The sequence below is a fragment of the Chlorocebus sabaeus genome, chromosome 27, assembly GCF_047675955.1.
Source record: "Chlorocebus sabaeus isolate Y175 chromosome 27, mChlSab1.0.hap1, whole genome shotgun sequence".
Lineage (NCBI taxonomy): Eukaryota > Metazoa > Chordata > Mammalia > Primates > Cercopithecidae > Chlorocebus > Chlorocebus sabaeus.
In genome coordinates this window covers 34,722,231-34,743,122 of record NC_132930.1, presented here as the reverse complement: position 1 = coordinate 34,743,122, position 20,892 = coordinate 34,722,231, and the positions used below count along the sequence as shown (strand labels likewise).

Here is a 20,892-nt window from a genome sequence, read left to right as displayed (position 1 = left end):
TTATCTCAAACATCTTGTAACTACAGTAACCAAAGATAAGAAAACCTAGTAAAGATGTTGATAGCATAAGAGAAGGTACAGTTTAAGTTGAAGAAACAGTGGCCCAGAGAAAATGTGCCATTAGGATTTCAGAATGAACTGCAAAATACCGCACAGAACTTCAAGTAGAATCTAATCGTACATACCACTATTTGACATTTGAAAGAGATTGTTCTTTTCAAACTTCTTGAAAACACTTCCTTTAATTTCAACAAACTGAAACAGTAAACAGAAATATCTTTATGATTATAACAGTTTAAAAACTGGACTTGCTTCCTATAAAACTTCCGGGAGAACAACATATAGAACAAAGAATTTTATCCCACCCAGAGTATTGCAGCTGAAATGCCCATATAACTTCAAAAATGTAAGATAAATCTCATACTTACATTATTAGACATCATGATAGTAAGCAAAGACTTGTTGTGTGAGTTAAAAGCTACATTGAGAGTTGTTGCTTGAACCATAATAAGAATTGCATGCAAAACTAATAGAAGGTCAAGGAAAAAACTTAAATTTGTTTTCATATTATTACTGATAATACTACAAAATTTTGAAAGTGAACAATAAAGAAAGAAGATGACTTTCTTTTCTAAATCATCTCACGTAAGTATTATATTATCTTCATAATTTCCCTATTAGCTATAGTTGATATAAATTTGACAGGATATCCACATGAAATGAACAAAAGTGGAAATGTACCTCTACACATTCATTTATTTAGACTACGAATCCTTTGGAACAGGGTTGTTTTGTTCTTTCCGTATCTCTGGCACTTGGCACAGTGCTCAGGAAATAGGTCCTCAAAAAACTTTGTTAAGTAAATGGAATAAATTATGGTAAATACTGAAAGAAGAGACGAAGAAATACACATTCTGAATTAAGATAATTTGCAATGTAAAAAAGAAAGCACAAACTATAAGTCTGGAAGTGATTTTCTTCCCTGATTCTTTAGGAAATGTGGAATGTAAGGCAGTGAGAAATATCTGATAATTAAGATTCTTCTTCATATGTCATTTTGAATATATCCATAAACTGCAGAATTACATTTGTATTACATACAGAAGAGTTAATTTATATCTAAGAGTGGTAACTGCTTTACTCCATTAAAACTGGAACAATCTTCTACCCTCACAGGTATCTTCCCATTTGGTTCTTTAACTTTCCAAGTATTAACCCAATTTCTTTCAAGTGTCACTCTTACAGAGATAGAAAAAAAAAAAGTGACACATTCTTGTGAATGAGTCCTGACTTCACATGGAACTTAAAAGCAGGAACGTGTGTTATAAATATGTAGGGGTACACACAAACATGTACACTGCTTATATAATAAAGCATTTACTCTCCAATAGAAAAGCTTTAAGCCAGGGATGAATACACAAACACACAAAACCACCAAAACTCCTCCCAACCAATTTCACAATTTACTTTTAGATAAATTCTATGCATTTTAAGCCCAAGATTATAAAAAAGAATTCCTGGATTTAAAGATAACTTCAATAAAAATTCTAATATAAGTATGAAAAATTATATAGATCTATGTAAATGTAATGTATGTATAAAAATACACTGCCTTTTTATTATAAAATTCTTCCTTATAATCAGTTACACTGCAAATAGAACTGTTTTCCAGCAGCTCAAAGAATAATGCATACATGAGGCTCCTTAATTACAATTATTATGACAACCAATTTCTCAACAGAACACAGATATTTCACATTAATCTTCAGGATACATACATTATATCTATGTCTTTAAATCTATGAAATGGCTAACCAAATAAAATAAGGTAGACTATGCATTAACTGTTGGAAATTTCCAGTAAGTCTATAAGGATACAGACATAGAGAACAGCCATGAAAAAGTGAGGAATCACCCCAATGTGGGCTCTTTTTCTTTCTTTAGGTTCTGTTGCTGTCCAATAGAGAGCATCTAATATATCTTGTCCAAAAGATGAAAACAGACGATCAGCTACCTAAAAAAGAAAAATGACTTGTAAGATGTTTCTTAATATTCCACTTAAATATGTCATTAAAATTGAGATATAGCTCAAATCCTGAAGATCTACTAGGATTTAAAATCCTAGTAGAAGGCAAGCTAAAGAAGAGTGAAGATGTTTACTTATTCACTCACATTTCTTTATTCTTTAACAAATAGTAAGTGCTACAATATGTATAGAATTTCAATCAGACTGTCCAATTAGCTATGTTTGTAACAAAGAAAGTCTTAAACAGTGGCAAAAATAAAAGGGGTGGGCACATCTGGCCAGGCACGGTGGCTCACGCCTGTAATCCCAGCACTTTGGGAGGCCGAGGCGGGTGGATCATGAGGTCAGGAGATTGAGACCACCCTGCTAACACAGTGAAAAGCCGTCTCTACTAAAAATACAAAAAATTAGGTGGGTGTGATGGCGGGCGCCTGTAGTCCCAGCTACTCAGGAGGCTGAGGCAGGAGAATGGCATGAACCCGGGAGGCGGAGCTTGCAATGAGCCAAGATTGCGCCACTGTACTCCAGCCTGGGCGACAAAGTGAGGCTCTGTCTCAACAACAACAATAACAAATTAAAAAAAAAGGGGGGGGGGTGGGCACATCAGAAACATTGTTCCTCTGGTTTTAGCACTTTAAATTCAAACTCAGGATTCAAATTTAAGACAAATATATCATTTGACCTACTCGTATCTAATATTTGCAAACAATGGTAACTGTATTTTTTTGAGGTTTATTATACGGAATAAAATATGCAGATTTACTTCCTAACCATATTTTCCGGTATCAATCTCCTTGAATACAGTATAACAAGTAAAAAGTGACACATAAAACGGAGAAAAGGAGGGCATGATATTCAGGATTCAGTTTGAATGCCACATCCTAACAGAGGCCTTTCCCAGACCATCTAATCTCTTGTGGCTGCTATGGTATCTACTGCGTTAGTCTGTTCTTTTTCATCATACAATATATCATTTCCTAATATCTCCTTGTTTATTGTCTATCTCTCACCTGTAGAATATAAGCTCTATGAGAATGGGCTGGTTCACCTGTGAGTATTCAGGGTCTAAGATGCTTGGCATGCAGCAAGTGTCAACTAAAGATCTGCTGAATGAATAACAGCTACCATTTAGGGAGCTCCTACCATGGGCCTGATATTGTGCTAAACCCTTTCTATGTGTGGTCTATTTAATCCTCATAATCTCCCTAGTGTCTCCACTTTACAGATGAGAAACTGAGGATTAGAGATATTCAGCAACAGTAACTATGTCCAGGATAACCAGGTAATAAAGGAAGGACTAGGATTTGGTCAGAGGTGGTTTGCCTCTAGACCAGAGCATGGACTCTCATCCACTGTGTTTAGGCCACCTCATCAATTATGGTCTACAATGTGAATATGTATATAAATCATTTTAATCAGCAATGCATGGATCCTTTTTCTTGGCCTATTTTCTAGTAACAATACTACTACTACCTTGAGAGGGCTTTGTAAGTCAGGGGACAGGGAGAAACCCTCGCACTTTCCAATCTCCTAAGATGGAAAGCCTACGAAGGAGAGACTAGAAGGGTAGTGGTGACAAGAGCAAGGCAGAGAGTAGAGGGGAATAGCGAATGAGGTCTAGGCTCTTTCTATGAGAAGGAAGGGAGAACAAGATGAGCTATTCTGTTTCAGGAACTTTGTCCCCATCCACCCCTAGGCAACCTACTTGGTGGGGCAAAGTGTACATGCAGCAAGCCTAGAATCAGGAAGCTGGGGTATGGTTTTAAAATATCTTGGTCTTGAATTTAGGAGGTACCAGAAGGCTAGAGCTCCATGGCTTCTTTGAAGAGATGGAGAGTCGTTATCTACCACAGCAATGCAGCTTCAGAGCAAAAAGGCCAGCAGCCCCCACCCCATCTGTCCTCTCACTAGGAAAAATCTCTTCATGGCTAATTAAAAAGATAAATAGACCTTATTTGTATCCCACCAAAAATAAAATATAAAAATGCAATTTGAATTTCTTTTTTTTTTTTCCCCGAGATGGAGTCTCGCTCTGTTACCCAAGCTGGGGTGCAGTGGGATGACTTCAGCTCACTACACAACCTCCACCTCCAGGGTTCATGTGATCCTCCTGTCTCAGCCTCCTGAGTAGTTGGGATTACAGGCATGTGCCACCAGGCATGGCTAATTTTGGTATTTTTAGTAGAGACGGGGTTTCACCATGTTGGTCAGTCTGGTCTTGGACTCCTAACCTCAGGTGATCTGCCCGCCTCAGCCTCCCCAAGTGCTGGGATTACAGGTGTGAGCCACTGAGCCAGCCTGCAATTTGAATTTCAAAGTTTATTACATAACTTAGGTAGCTTACTATTTTAAAAACTTATGAATATCTGGCTTATAAAGCAAAGCAGTTTTTTGCAAGGTGAATATATGTCAGCTCAACTTATTTTTTACATAAATGCAGATTTTCATATGCTGAATGCTTTAAAGTGAGACGTATTGTACTAAAAACATTAAGTACTTACAAAAATAGGGAACTTATATTTATTTGCCCTATGTAAAGATTTGAATTTAAATGTGCAATTTAAAATGTGTATTTCTTATAGCAAACATACACATAATCATAACATTTAACTCATAATTTAAAGTTCTAGCATGGGTTTCTAATGAAGTTGTGAAACTAATTTTCCTAGCACTTGACAATTTGGATACTCAAGGGGGTACTGGTTCTAAAATGTCTGGGCAGCAAGACTCTTCCCAGCCTACGTGAGGACACACCATGCCTGCAGGCTTGCCACCAGAGGTGTGCCCCAGACCAGCAGCATGAGCCCCACCGCCTGAGAAATGCAGATTCTCCAGACCCAGCCCAGATTTCCTAAATAAGAATCCATGTTTAACAAGAGCCCCCAAGTGATGATAGCACAGTAAAGGCCAGAAGCACCACAACTAGAGTCGGTAGAGCATTCTTGACTCTCAGGTACCTTCAGAATTGGAAGACTTGAAGCTGAGTGCCCTGGCCAGGCCTGTGCAGGGTAAGCGAGGTCCTTACCTCCAGCATGTTGTATATGATGTAGAGCTTGATGACGGACTGCCCCCTTATCAGGTGGTACATCATGGAGTAGTCAACATAGTGCATCATAAAATAGCAGATGACCAAAATGACACCCTTCAAAATGTCACATACCTGGGCAGGCTGAAGCAAACGTCTGTCCCTGAAACATACAAGAAGTAATAAAAATATAAGTTTTACTCTGTATGTTCTCACAAAAACAATAATCTTTACTTGATATACACTGGCATACAAAGGTAAAAATAAGAATTATGTTGATCTTTTAAAAACTTCAAACAAGGGAAGTTAAACTACATGACTACTCGACAGTGTAAAATTTTCTGTCCAAGTATAGAATATAAAGATTTTAAGTGAGAATTACTATTAGATGTTGGCAATCTTAACAAATGAACACAGAGGGCAGGTATCTACTGATAGGGTGCTTTCGAGCAACAGATTTCCACCATTATGGCATAAACTTTTAACTAATCATGAATCTCTGCATGTAGCCTGCTGGATCAGCCCTTTTCACACAATGCCACATTCTATGCATACTGCTCTGCATCTTGTACTTAATGGCATAATATTCCATACAAGTTCATCAGGACTTCATATTTTTATGGCAGCATAGTGTTCCACTATGTGGACGAACTATAACTTATTTAACGTACCACTGACAGATTTCTAGTCTTTTGCAATTATAGGCCATGATGCAATGTACATGCCATGTCTCATATATGAAAGTGTATCTGTAGGATAAATTCCTGAAATTGGAATTCCAAGGTTATATTCACTTGAAATTTTGACAGAAACAGCTGAACTGCCCACTGTGCTGTACAGGGTATGGTTTATACCTTAACTAGCAATGTCATGAGAAAGCCTGTAGCCCAGGGCACTGATACAGTGTTTGACTAACTTTTGGATCTTTGCCAGTCTCATTGGTGGAAAATTGTACACAGTGTAGTTTTAACATTAATTTCTATCATTAGGAAACTAAACATCTTTCCACATATTTAACAGTTATTTATATTTCATGTGAACACTCCCTATCTTTTTTGTACTGGTTTATAGGACAGCTTTTGTATTACAGATGTTAGTCCTATGTGACTTCAGTTGAAATTTTTTTTCATAATTAATATGAGCAGAATAATCACTCCTTACTTCTGAGGTTAGAGTATAAGGAGCTAAACCTAAATTGTGAAAGGAACCATCTTAATAAGACGGAGCAAAAAATACATTAGAAAAGAAGAAATTAAGATTTCTTCCACTGGATTTAAAATTCTTGTGACAAGAATGGGAAAGATACGTTCTCTTTGCCTGTTGTAGGCTGACTCCTCAGGACGGAAAATGCTGTCTCTTGTTCTGGCAGTTTTTATGCATAGTGCAATCAATAAAACAGCCCGAGTATATTTTTTTAGGAGCTGCAGAATCTCTTCATTTCCACCAATTATGACGATGTTCTAAGCAACAATACAGGGGTGGGCTCATTTTCTAACTGGCCATTGGCCGTCTGAGTCACCAATGTATTTGATATTCCTTGGCTACATATTCTCCAGAGCTCTTTCCTAATGCTTTTCCTTCAAAGACCTTTGTGGAGTTTAACAAGGAATTTGTAAATCTTCCAAACTGTTACTTGAAACATTGCTTTATAAAGTCACAATGATGCTCTACCAATCCTGTGAGCAGTTGTTACAGAAACTCATTCTTGTTTTCTACAATGTGCACTGTATGATGTTTTCAGTTAGAAATGAATTTGGCTGATCTATTTACAGACAGAATGTAAGATACTGCAGAAGTTCTGAAAGCAGGCAAATTCTGTGAAGACTGTTCACCAAGGGCTAAAGGTGGCTGGACATACATTGGGCTGGACCAATGAGCCTAAACGAGAGAGAGGTCAGAATTTGTCTAAGTCAGATCACACGACTTAAGATGGGTATGGAAAGCCAAGTAAAATTATTCTTAGCAGTTGAAGTTAAGGCTTTGGGAAAAATTGCATCAAGGACAAAGTTGATCAATCTCTATCATTATTTCTCTTTCACCATGACTTTCTTTTATCCAATGCTGTTCCTCTTTCTGCCACAGAGAAAGAGAGAGACCTTTTTCTCCTCAGGGAACAAAGAATGCCCTTCATCTCCTAACTCCCAGCCAACCAGCCCAGAGCACAGATCTCTGCCAAGGACTATCTGAATATCAAGGTAATTTCCTGCCTCCATCCCTACAAGACTGAAAATGGAAGACCTATTATACCTGCCAAGAATTGGATCTTGATTCTTAAACATATTTCTCATCCAAACACTGAGAAGAGGAGACATTTTGAACACTTGTGAGCTCCTGGCCTTGGTGTGACTGTCTCCACTTGGGCGGCAGGGAACAAATGGTGAGCCACCAGCCCCCACTCAGAAGTGTGGCACAGCTCAGCATATATTGAAAGTCACACATCCCCAACAGTCATGGGCTTTTGTGTTCAAAGACTGTAAATCATGTTTATAAATTAAAGAAAATGATACGAACTAAAAGTAGGGTAGTATTAACTTGTATTAATTACAAAAATAACTTTGATAACTAATTTAAGTAGAAAACTATACTTAGAGCTTTTGGTATTAGATGGCATCTACTTAGTTGAGTGATCTCAGTCAGAGCAATTTTATTTAAGAGACAAAGGGTTTTTAAGTATATATCCAATTGTGTTTCTTTATATACATATTTGGAATCAAAGAACAATGTGTTAGTATATCAATGAAGGAACAGTATATTTAATACAAGCCATAGTTAGAAATTAGATCTACCAAATATTGGAAATACATATCCCAAAATGATATAATACCACACTTTTTGAACCAAGCTGACAAATTAACAAAGAAAAGTTGTAGAAACACCTAATGCTACAATTCAGTTACTATGTGGCAGGCACTATTCTAGACAATCCACATATATTCCTTTTAGTGTTCACAATAATCCTATTTATTTAATCATCTCAGTTTTACAAATGAGCCAAGGGACAGTCAAGAACACGCCTGTGGTTGCACAGTGACTAAGTTCCCACATGGTGCAGCAGGGATGGAAACTTGGCAATCTGGCTCCAGAAGGCATGCTCTTCAGAACCATCTGCATTCTGGACTTTTTAAAACAGAACTTCTAAACTTGCAGGAATCAACAACTCAGAACCTATTATCTTTCTGTAAAATTTAACACTGCATACTTTATCACTGTATTGCAATCTCATCTGAATAAATTGCTGTACAAAAGAACAAACCTACCTATCACTTGGTCTTTATTTCTAAAAATGAATGCAAAAAAACCTGGACTACATGATATGTATATGATACACACATATTGAATTCACTGGTTTCTGTGCACCCCCTGCTCTGGTGAAAGTGTTCCATCCACTGCTAACATCATAATTGGTTGCTGCAGGGATGACTGTGATTTTCAGAACTAAGGAATATTATTCAAATAAAGAATACAAGAAGCAGAACCTTTAAAAACAAGGGTCTTGTTTTCTTTCTTTCTTTTTTTTTTTTTGTATTTTTAGTAGAGACGGGGTTTCACCATGTTGGCCAGGCTGGTCTTGAACTCCTGACTCAGGTGATCCGCCCGTCTCAGCCTCCCAAAATGCTGGGATTACAGGCTTGAGCCACTGCACCTAGAAAGAGTCTTGTTTTCATATAAATGTCCTTGTTAACAAAAAAGAAAGGCTGCCAAAATAAAAAATTGTTTCTAAGGTGGCATCTTAAAAGACAGCTGTATGTACCACAGCCTCTTTCTAAGAAAAGACCTAACCTCACAAATAAGTTTACCTGGTTAAAACAACTTGAACCAATCAGCTTATTTGTTCCTTCTCTGCCAGGATATTTTTAGATGACTATCTGATAAGCACTTCAAACTCCCTAAGAAGCTTATCCAAGGCCCTGCCATTCAACCCTGAATTGGCTTTTGAAAAATGCTTTCATGCTAAAGTTCTTAAAAATGGCTAAGTGGTGGTTACTGGCAATTCACCTTGCAAATGATGAAAATCCCATACGAAAGCATAAACGAGTGAAATATATTGTTGGGCAAAGTAAAAAACCCGCTAATCTAATTTGCAGCTTTGGGTGTATGTCATCACACAACTAGTATTACATCAGATATTTAATAGAACTTAAACATTTTTCAAAACAAGACATTTAAACAGAATTCTTTTAAAAATTTCTAGTAAAACCAACCTTAGAGAAACCAAATTTGCTACATTCCTAAATTTTATTTTTTATCCTTACAAACTTTTCCATTTCCATTGTGTTTTTAGCAACTGTACACTTTTACATTGTACAATTTACCAATTAGAGCCTCTCCAGTTGTTTCGAAGGGCTCACAGATTTAGAGAAACCGAATTATACAGTAGGGAAAGACGATCAAGGGTAAGCTTTCTCCTTCTCCTCTTTAGTGGAAGATAATACGCTAACTGTGATTAAAGTAAAATCTGGTAGTGGACAGAAAGATCAAGAAGGAAGACATGGCACCAAAAATGAGCGAGAAAAATGGGAGAATCCCTGCATAGTTATTGCAAATCAGTGTTGAAACATGCCAGAATACTAGCATGAGTTATTTCATTACAAAATACATAGACTAGATCTCTCGCTCTCTCTCAGTATTTTCAGCCATTTGTGGTATAATTGAAAGAGTGAAGAAACACAAGCACTACTGAAATAAAAATGCAAAATACTTAATATGGTTTTATTTTTGAAAGTGAAGTCCTTTTATAATTTTAAAGTAAACTGGAATAAAGTAGTGAAATCAAGATGTTTTCCTCAATTAGAAAATTAAGTATCTTAAATCTTAAGTTTGACAGGTAACAGAAAAATAAATACTTAACATAAATGGAATGATTCAAACCATTTCTTAAACTTTAATTTCAAACTATACTAGAAAAAAAAACTTTTTATAAAGCTATGTTCACAATTTTAGTACCGCAAAATAAAAACTGCTTATATGGAAGGAATTAAGCTCAGCCAATTTCTGTGGCTTTGGGGATGAGGTATTTGCTAAGTCTAAGCTAATATGTGTAAAGATCACTTCTGAGTGGATTTTCATGTTAGGTGAGATCACAGCCAAATCCTTCACAAAGAAATGTGGACAAAGCTTTAAGACCAAGTAAAGATGCTATTTTGAAAAGGACGGGGATCCACATTTTCTTCAGTATGTTTCTATCCACGAATGGCTATGTCTGCCTATCCTGTTTACTTTTGCGTTTAATGAATGTCAATTTGGCCAAGAGTATAGAAGGAAAAATCAGGGTTTACTCACCACAAGGAGTCCCTGTGCCACCACATTCCATTCTATAAAGGAAGTGAAAGTGCTCCTCCCTTCGGTCTGATTTACGAGAGAGAAAGAAAGAGAGAAGGTTGTAATGTTGCTACGCTACTTAGAGCTCCATAGTGAGGAAACGGGACAATAAAACCTGGCGTTACGAAGACTTTTTAATAACAACAAATATATCGCTCTCAACAAATAAGCCACATAGATCAGCCCTGGTAAAAGGAAGTATAAGGCATATTTGTTTCCCTAGAGAAAGTTACCAAGAGCTCTCCCTACTTGTGCTACAGTGGTGGCATCAATCCCTTAGGCCAAAATCAAGGCTTAATTTTGTCTAAAAAGAGAAAAATCTATTATAACATACAGGTGAAATTAATCTTGGGTAGAACTATTTCTAAAGAGGTAAGGCATAAGAAGGAAACTCAAAAGGTTAGGAAACTCTCAAGCAATTGAAATTCATAATTCTGGGAGACAAGAGCTCTCCCATGGGATAAATTCTCAAAAGAAAATGACACTATTGCCTCTTCAACCAAGAAAAATAAAAGCCTGTGAAGCCTCATGTGAGAGTTACGCCTAAAGCCGGGCCAGGGGTCAGAACATTTGCTCACATATATTTTAGTTGCTCTAATGGTAAAAAACAAAAACCAAAAAGCACTCCGGCATTTATTACTTAAGCCTGTTCAACTCACGTTATCACTTTCTAAAATGTTTCAGTAAAGTTTTTTCAACAATAACTCAGTTCTTGGTACCAGGCTATATCATTTTTCTCCATAATCTTCTTTAACTTTTAACTCACGTGACTAAGAATTCTAAAGCACAAAACGAAGTCACAAATTTTAGGAGAACAGAGGGCTGACAAAAATGCCAGGTAAATCAAATGTACATAATTAGCTATTTTTCATTTAATTCTACAAGTAAATTTGGAAAAAGGATGTTTGGTACCTCTAACATAATATAAAGCAGTCTGCTTTTCTGAAAAACAAAAATTGTATTATTCTTTCAAGGAATAGATACTTCATAGAATAAATCAAAACTTTGTTCTGTTTTATATGCCAGGAATCATTAAAAAGATTATCCTAGTTCAAGAAGTTTCTCAAATGATTTCTAAAATGACAACTACTCTTATCTGGGAAAGAGGGAAGATATACATAAGTGAATCTGCTTTTAAATAATTTAGATGCATTTTCTAATTTTTTTTAAGTCTACAAGAAAACATTTGGGGGCAAAGATTTTTCAAGGTTGTTAATTCATCAGAACCAATTTCAGTGAAGTATTCTTCAGATCACCGAGGACAGACATAAACTTTTAGGGAGGGAGTGCATCCTTGGCAAACACCACATATAAATATGACTCCAGATAATTAACCCTGCCAACATCTCATAATGAACTGTACTTTAATAACAGGGTCAAAGTCAGCAAAACACCCTGCTGGATGAGCCATCATGATGAAGGCTGGGTGAACTTAAGGCACTGTAGAACCACCCTTGTCCTCGGCCTTAGTGAAGGGACAGGGTCTTTATTTTACTTAAGTCAAAAACCGTGACAAGTTTGCAGAAGATCTAGAAATAGGTTCAAATATTAAGTTACGAAGCAGAGAACACGGGGGTATACGTGCTTTAAAAAGCTTCTCACAAATGCTGTACAAGATGTAAATCTGCAAACAGATGAAGTGAAAACACTGATCTCCAATATAAAAAGAAAGCAATAATTTACATTACTGAAATGATACTGAACCAAACAGTTCTAGAGACTGCAAAGAGTTAACTGTTTCCATGTCAGCATCGTGATTAATTTGACAAATGGACTGTTTCCTCCCTTTTGTGAAAACAATTTCAAAGAACAAAGAGACTAGGAAGACAGTAAGTTTTTATGGAAAGAAGACTGAAATACAGGAGAGTGAAAAAAGAAACCATTACTTAAACTGCAATCAACTTCTTTGCTGGTCTATTTCACTTCTTATTTCTTTGAAACAAAGTCAGACTGAAGGAAAGAGCACTTTTTGCTTGCTGAAAAGGATGGAACATGACATCACTATAGGCAAGACAAATCGAATAATCTTTAATCGAAGTAGAAAACACTGGAATAAAAGCTATCAGAAGGCAAAATCTGGCTATTTCTAAATAATCATTTGGTAAACCTAAAAAGTATTTTTATATTCCTAAAATATTTGAAAGGTCTTAGACTTAACATTAACAATAGCTTTGTTTAATGTAACCTTCACCTTATCAAATATTTCAAGTTTTGTGACTTTAAAAATAATGCTCAAAGAGATATTTTCTAAATTGCTCAAAGAAACAAAAACTGCAAACTATATTACTGTAAGCACAAATTACTCAATTTTAACAAACCATACTTAAGGCACTAAGACATTAGGCAGGATTTTCCTATTCTGTGTAACTTGGCTATCCTCAAAGCATTTAAAATTGCCTGAACTCCGTTTCATTTAAAATTTAAATGAAAATGTAAGTTTCATTTAAACTCCTATCATTTAAAACTGCTGAAACTGTTATATAATTTCAACTGCATTTCACGCTTTTTATGCATGTATTTATTAGTGATAGCATGAAATTAATTTTTCAGTTACTCCAAAGCAGAAATAGCAAGAAGTGTTTGCAGGGGAAATCATCAATGGAGTCTTAAATGTAGTGTGTAACAGGCTGCCCTCTAGTGTCATTTTAGCTTAACTTTGAAAGTAGAAAACACCTTATTTTCAAATGCTACTCAAACAAATTTAGATTCAAAGTATTTCAAACTAAGGTAAGAAAGCAATCACCTTATGTGCTACAAAAAAAAAAAATCTTAAAATATCTAAAACAGGTTAGAGGTAGGGATCATTAACCACTAGTAAAGTGAATACTGGAAGAGATAAGATTTCCCAGTTCCCTGCAACACCTTTTAATTTTCAGAACCAACACTTTAAGACCTTTTTTTCTTTTTCAAGAGACAGAATCTTGCTGTGTCACCCAGGACGGAATGCAGTGGTGCAATCACAGCTTACTGCAGCCTCTAATTCCTGGGCTCGAGGAATCCTCCTGCCTCAGCCTCCCAAGTAGCTGGGACTACACGCGTGTGCCATCACACCTGGCTAATTTTTTATTTTTTTGTGGACACAGGGTCTTGCTATGTTGCCCAGGCTAGTCTTAACTCCCAGCCTCAAGCTACCCTCCCACCTTGGCCTCCCAAAGTTCTGGGATGACAGGTGTGTACCACCGTGCTGGTCTAGAAAAGATTCTTCTAACACTATTTTATGTGCCCTGTTCTTCCATGTAACAGGGGCTATGCAGAAATGAACTTGAGTGCAGCACAGTTTTAGATGCCTGTACAATATAACAAGGTGGAACTTCAAACAACTGTCCCCAAAGAGAGACCCTTGGGATCATTGGCAAATCACCACTCTTACTTAGTATACCTCATATGTGTGCTAACCAATGCCCAAGGAAGGGAACACTCCAGAAGGAATATAGTCATTAGCTTATCTATCATTTTAATGTTTTATCACATTGTGCCAACGCCACTGAGCACATGACATGTCTTTAAAAGCCATTCACATAAAGATAGCTAGAACATGAACTTGTTGCACATTGTTGATCAAAGAATAACTAAAAAGTAATGTAGCTCATAATGTAGATGTGAAAAGTCCTACATAGTATTAGTTTATTTTCTTTCTTTACTTGAGACAGGGTCTCACTCCATCACCCAGGCTGGAATGCAGTGGCATAATCATGGCTCACTGCAGCCTTGACTTCTCAGAGTCAAGTGATTCTCCAACCTCTCAGCCTCTGGAGCAGGTGGGACCAGAGACATGTGCCACCATGTCTGGCTAATTTCTTAATTTTTTTGTAGAGACAAGGTCTTACTATGTTGCCCAGGCTGGTCTTGAACTCCTGGCCTCTAGCAATCCCCCTACCCTGGCCTTCTAAAGTGCTGAGATTACAGGCATGAGCCACCACATCCAGCAGTATTAGTAATTTTCTATCATGTGTTTCACCTGACTTTATCTAAATTTCCACGTGTCTATTCGCTTTATGCAGTTCCAAATAAAGATGTATATTTAGTAATGTTTTGTTAGATTGTATTTTGGTCTTCTGAAAATGAACTAAAACGCCATGATGTTATGAAGCTCCCAATAGTGATAAAAGAAAATAGTTTATTGTGGTTAGGTTTCGTTAGTATTAATGTACCACGCTACAAATGCCTTTTAAAAAGTTTGTTAATTATAAGGCCTTCTTAAAATTTCTCCTAAAAGAAAAAAGAATGTACTAGAAATAACTTAAATGACTAAATTTCTAAAACTACTTTCCCATTTGATTAACTTGTGACTAATAAAATATGTAACACGAATTCACTCTTATCCTGGAAGGCAAGTAAGTTACAGAATATAGCATGTAACAATGACAGGAGCTGAAGTTTTATAATTGTTTTACTCCATGTAATCTTGCAAAACAAGAATTTTTAATCCTTTTATAATGTGATCATCATAATAATTATTCCAATTTATAATGGGAGGAATTTCTATCAAAATTGATTAAGTCTTATTTTTAAAAAGACCATATGTGTTACCAAATATCAAGTATACGCTCATTTACTACTTTAAAAAAGAATCTTTCATGGTTTTAGTCTTTTTTAAAAAACCATATAATTGTGTATATCAACCACTAATTTTTAACTCAATTGCTATGGTTAAAATATTTTATTAATTATATATTTTATACACCATGGAACAGTCACCATAGTTCAATGAAGCCTCACAAATTATTGTTCATTTTAGCATTTTAGAATTTTCACAGAATGAAATGTATTTAGAAAAGTGATGCATGTCAGAAACGTAACTTTGACATTTATGATAAGAACTAAATAAAAATGCTGTAAAGAGGGACTATATACAGACGGAGACACACTGGCATAACTATACAAAGAAAGAAAACCGTAAAAGCCAAACTTGCTTTTAACCTCCAGACCAATAAAGCATTAAGCTTCATGTAAGCTTAACACCTTCACCTTACTATTCTTAGTTTTGGGAGAGAAGAAAAAGAAGAAAACTGATTATCTGTTCTGGTCTACTATGAGCCAGGTACTATGCTGGGTATTTTTTTTTACATCTTCCAATCTTTGTGGTAAAAGATGCTGAGCTCTCAATAGCTCCTTTTTGCTGATGGGGAAGCACACTGAGAGGAGTCAGGCAGTTGTGCACAGCTCACAAAACAGTCAACGTCGGGTCAGGCTATCTGATCCTCCCCATGGGACAATGGTCTTCCAGAGTTCTTCCACTCTCACAAATCAGTCTCATCTATAACCAGTAACTAAGGCTCCACAGACCATTACAACAATGATTCTCAAATGAAATGGAGGAACCCTTGTAGTAAGAGCTCCTGAGGAGATTCCTTTCCCACTCCAGCCTAGAACCCTGTCCTTTCTACAGATGATGCCTATGAGGCACAAGGACTTCAGGGAAATAAAGGCCCTGGTGACTTAGGAACGTGGTAAGTAGGTCTTTGACTTTCATTCCCAGGTCCTTTCTACACTGCTACAAAGCCTCCAGCATTAACATTATTTTACTGGCTAAAGCAAAGTTTCGGTTCAAAACAATTCTGGAAAAAAATAAGTATATAAAAAGTATAATATTATATAAACATATTATATAATATCCATTAAAAAGGTAAACAGTATACACAAGAAGGGCCAAAGTGTGGATGAAATTGTATGAATTATTCTTACTTTGCAACCACTACAAGTATTAAAAATAAATACTATACATTTACAATAGTTAATAATCTTAAACTTACCTTAAGCCATAGCAAGGCAAAGTGAGGAGCCTGAATAGTGCCAGGAAAACTCTTAAAGGAAGCAGGGTGAACACATACAAAAACGCATCCAGGCACAGAAAGATTCCAAACACCATCAGCTGAATTTTAAGGAGAGAAGAAAAAAAAGTATTTTAAAAATACTTGTAAATGAAAATTTCAAACAATCAGAATTTCTAAACATTATAAAAAATTAATTTCTTAAAACTTAGCCCTGGGAATAACAAATTAATAGTTCTACTCTTCAAAGAATGAGTCTGTGCTTCCTGCAGAGCCTTTGGTTTACGACTCACAAAAGAAATTACTCAAAAACAAGTTGCCCTTGACCATAGTTAATGGCACATAATCTGATGTGTCTTTCTGAGTACTTCCTCAAGCTCTAAAGATATTATGGAAAATCTTTATTCCTCATAATTTTGCTATTCCTATTTATTAGGGTGCTTCGTTGCTGGGAAAGACTGGAATATATATTGAGTTACAACATTGTTTATGTTAAAAACATGCAAACTGATCACTAAGTTTAACACAATTTCATGTGCACTGAAACTTGCTGCACTCAGAAGGCCTTATTCTTAATTCCAGGACCAGCCTCTTAGCGTTTATATTTCTCCTTCATTCTTGAGTACTTGTCATACTCTTTTCTTTTTGTGGTAACATTAGATACTCTTACTTGTTAAGTTTAGGACTATACTACACAGAAAGAGGGTGAAGTCTTTTGAGGACTTGGCCAAGTAGCCACCCCTAGGCTAACAAATTCAGGTACCCATTTTAAGAGTGGTGACTTTCTGTATGTCTGGCACACAATTATGGTATGATACACATGCCCGAGCCACAGCACTTCACGTACCTTTAGTCAATAAATTGCTCTACCTCCACAGATTGAAATTCACAGTTACAGACTGAACTGTGTCCCCTATCAAGTTCCTAAGTTGGTACCTCAGAATGTAACCGTGCTTGGACATGGGGTCTTTAAAGAGGTAATTTAAGTTTAGGTCTTTAGGGTGGACCCTAATCCAATATGACTGGAGTCCTTATAAAAGAGGAAATTTGGACACAGGCACAGACAGAGGAGAGATATGAAGACCGAGGGCGAAGGCAGCCATCTGCAAGTCAAGAAGAGGCCTCAGAAGAAACTACCCCACTGACACTCGATCGCAGACTTCCAGCTTCCAGAACTGCAAGATAATAAATGTCTGTTGTTCAAACCACCTAGTATATGGTACTTTGTTATGGCAGCCCTAGCAAACAAATTCACATGTCTTTAAATTGAAGAATACATTTTATTAATTTTGGATAGAAATGTCTCAAAAATATGCTACACATATTTTTGCCAGATTTCTTAATCTGAATATATAGGCCCTTTTTTTGTTTTCCACAATTTAGACTTATTATGAACAGCAATGAAAATACGATGCTAAACCCCTAAATCACGTGCTGGTAGATTAACATAGAGTCCCAGTGATGCATGTTTTCTTGTCTTACACACAAAGCAGTGCAGTAGGAGGTTGAGCAAAGTCCATGTAGATAGAGTTTGTGGTCCTTTTCTATTACTCTCCTGTCACTGAGAAGCCTTTCCCTCCTTACGAGTGGACTGCTGGTTCAGTACTGAGGGCAGAAGCTGCCAGAAACCCGATGTCCCCAGAAGGAGAGTTTGTGATCCACTAAAAAGTTGCAACTCAGTCTGAAAGTCAGGTCCTGGATAGGCAGCCAGGTTGAAATTTAGTTCCCTCCTAGGCAGCTTCCAAGGCACTGAAGACAGTTCAGCTCAAACTGACTACAGAAAGCTTTGCAGAAGAGTATACGAGTGGGAACACACTGGAAAGTTCTTTGTGCAAAACTGAATTAAAAGTACCGAGTTACAAACTGCAGGCATACAATTTTAAAATATTTTCTAAAATTCATTCTCAGCAGTGATTTATCAAAATGTACATGTTTCAAAATAATCTTATGCTTAATAATCTTCAGGTACCTCTTTAAAATAAAAAGAGTTATAAGTGAAAACAATCAAAGGACAGAAACGTTCACCAGGCTCTCTGTCTCTGAGAGCTCTTGTCTGGAAGGACTTCAGAAGCCTTCTACAGGTTCTGGGCAATGCAACCGGGCACTGGCCAGGTGCTGGCTCCGCCTGTGCATGGCCGCAGTCCAGTACCACCCACACTCTGCAGTGAGACAAGGAGTTGGCACAGGTTCTTGAGTGGTGGAGGCAGAGCCAGAACTTCACTCCGTCTGCAGAAAACTGAAGCACTATTTCTACTAATGACACTTTCATTCATCCTTCTGGCCTCACTCACCACTGGATTTACCATTATACATATTTCAAAATAAAGTTTAACCTAAGTTTTTAACATCTGAACTTTAATGCTAAGGAAATTACAAAATGAAAATTATCCTATGACATTGTAAGTAAACAAAATATTCACTTGCGAAAACTTCTGCCACCTGCTCTTATCATATTTATTTTGAACCTAATAGAACTGCAACTTAGCATCTGAAAAATACCTGCCTCAAGAGAAATAAATCAATAAAAACGCCAGCCTCTTTCTGTGGGGAATGAAGCAGGGTTTACCTTTTAAAAAATCTATGCTTCCCTTTATGACAAAAATCTCCTGCCCTTCTTTTAGCACCATTTGAAATTTCAAAATAAATAATATGTAATGGCTAAAATGAAAGAAGCATAATGATTTTGCAATATGCCTCCTTGAATTACACTAACCATCTTCTGGAAATTCTGAATACCATCTCCTCCACCACAACCACCAAATACCACCTGCTAGTCAAGGATCGCTGGTCTAGAGTGTTACAAAGTAGGAGTAAAAAGGCTTACTCTCACTTTTATAAAGCTCGTGCTAAAGCTCTGGGTCTACTTCTGTAAAAGCAGAGACCATATCTTGCTTAATACTGCACTGGGAAGAAAGATATCTTCTCCAGGGAATTCACGACCCAGTGAGCTTGACACAAACCACACAGTAAGTGCTGGATGAATGATGTGCTCTGGAAACACAGGTGAAGAGCTTAGGTCTGTAAAGTGTGTGTATTTGGGGGTAGGAGAGAGTGGCATGAACACCACAGGGAAGGAGGTGCAAGAGATAGCAGAGATGTCCCACAGAGGAGAGAAGATGGGCACTAGATTTTGCCAGGAAGTAAAGAGGACAGAATTCCAAACCAAGGGAAGAACATGCACAGGTACAATGTGAGTAGCCACCTAGCGGTGAGGTTAGGCTATAATCATTATGCAAGAGGCATGAAAATCACGTTTAGCTCATTGTTAAGGAGCTCAAATTTTTATTCTTAGGTTCTAAGGCATCCTTGTCTTTTGATTGTTTTCACTTATAGCTCTTTTATTTTAAAGAGGTACCTGAAGGTAATTAGATTATTTTGAAACATTTACATTTGGATAAATCTCTGCTGAGAATGAATACATTCTCAATAAACCCACATGTAGGGATCAATTATCAGCAGAATGTCAAGGGGAACAGGGTATCAATAAGAAAACTATAAATGACTGACTTTGAAAGCAATTACTGCAGATTCAAGGTTATCCCTACAATAAAATCATTTTAATCATCTGAATTAAAAAATTCATGCCCCAGAAAGTCTATATTCTAGGAGATGACCAAAAAAGGGATTATCATGAGCCAGGTTCTCTTATGATAGGCAAGCTATGTAAGCATATGTAGCCATGGAAAACAAATCAATTGAAGATTTTAATTTGTAGGACTATGCACAAAGAATGATCCTAAGACTTTCTTGTTTCTCTTATTTCCAATCCATGTTGAATAGTGTTATATTTTAAGCATGTGACCCACATTAACTTAATCCTCACAACAACCCACCAGGCAGGAACTATTACTTGGTATTTTGCTTGCTACAGACAGGGCTTAGACAGGGCTGTGGTGCTCCTGCTGAGAGGCTGGAATGATGCAGCAAGGCAGGAGTGCCCTCAGGGTTCAAGGCAAGACTGAGTGTCACCTAAGGAACAGAGGTCTTAGCTACTGCTCTAGGCTCTGATCCTATACCTTCTATCTAGGATCAGATCAAGGGAGCGGTCAGCACGCAGCACCACAGCAGGCTGCAGCGAGCAGAGAGGACAGTACGGAAGGAGAAGAGCCATCAGTGTGAACGATCACAGCAGCCTGATATAGGACAATGAAAGACAGAGAAGAGAAATTTAAGACTGTTTCCAAAGCTGAAATGAGAGAAATAAGTGACTGATTCACAAAGATAAACATGGCCCCATGGTGCCAAGTTCAAAAATTATCTTTTAAATACATCAATAAATGCGGTAGAGGCCTAAAGGCTTTGCTGGCTTGTCTTAGAACTATCTGATGGGTCTCACATGCCGAACCTCCCCTGAAAAAATTAAGAATGGTAAGACAGTTGCAGAAAGAACATGGAAGCTATGGTCACCACCACCACAAGCAGGGTGTGACAAGCCTCAGAGAGAAGGGGAGAAGCACCAGCCAAGGCTGCTGAGATTTGAGACATGTGGATCCCTACTGGCTTTCCTGCTTCTCAGCAGCCACACGGGGGGTACATCTGCGCAAGGGTGTGTCACCAACAAGAGCTGCATCATGAGAAGAATTTAGAGGGATGATTCTCTAAACATGTTTTCATGAAATTAGAAACTGACTAGGATGCCCAAGAAAACACTGCCACAAATATGGGTCTGAGTAAGTACTCTCTATTAGTTTCACAGTGAAATCCCAGGACTGTTTTACTGAAATAAAGGGGAAACAATAGTCATTATGTTT

At 37.1% G+C, this 20,892-nt stretch overlaps 1 protein-coding gene across 2 annotated transcripts in view; it reads right to left on the bottom strand.

The window, feature by feature from the left end:
• The window catches only part of TAPT1 (transmembrane anterior posterior transformation 1), a 65,497-nt gene that overhangs the window by 25,450 nt on the left and 19,155 nt on the right, over window positions 1–20,892 (bottom strand). For both annotated transcript variants that reach the window (XM_008017823.3, XM_008017824.3), the window contains 5 exons: window positions 16,124–16,242; window positions 5,052–5,214; window positions 1,879–2,014; window positions 429–526; window positions 186–255 (listed from right to left, as the gene is read on the bottom strand). In XM_008017823.3, coding sequence (XP_008016014.2) covers window positions 186–255; window positions 429–526; window positions 1,879–2,014; window positions 5,052–5,214; window positions 16,124–16,242 — 586 coding nt within the window. The remainder of the gene's footprint in view (window positions 1–185; window positions 256–428; window positions 527–1,878; window positions 2,015–5,051; window positions 5,215–16,123; window positions 16,243–20,892) is intronic.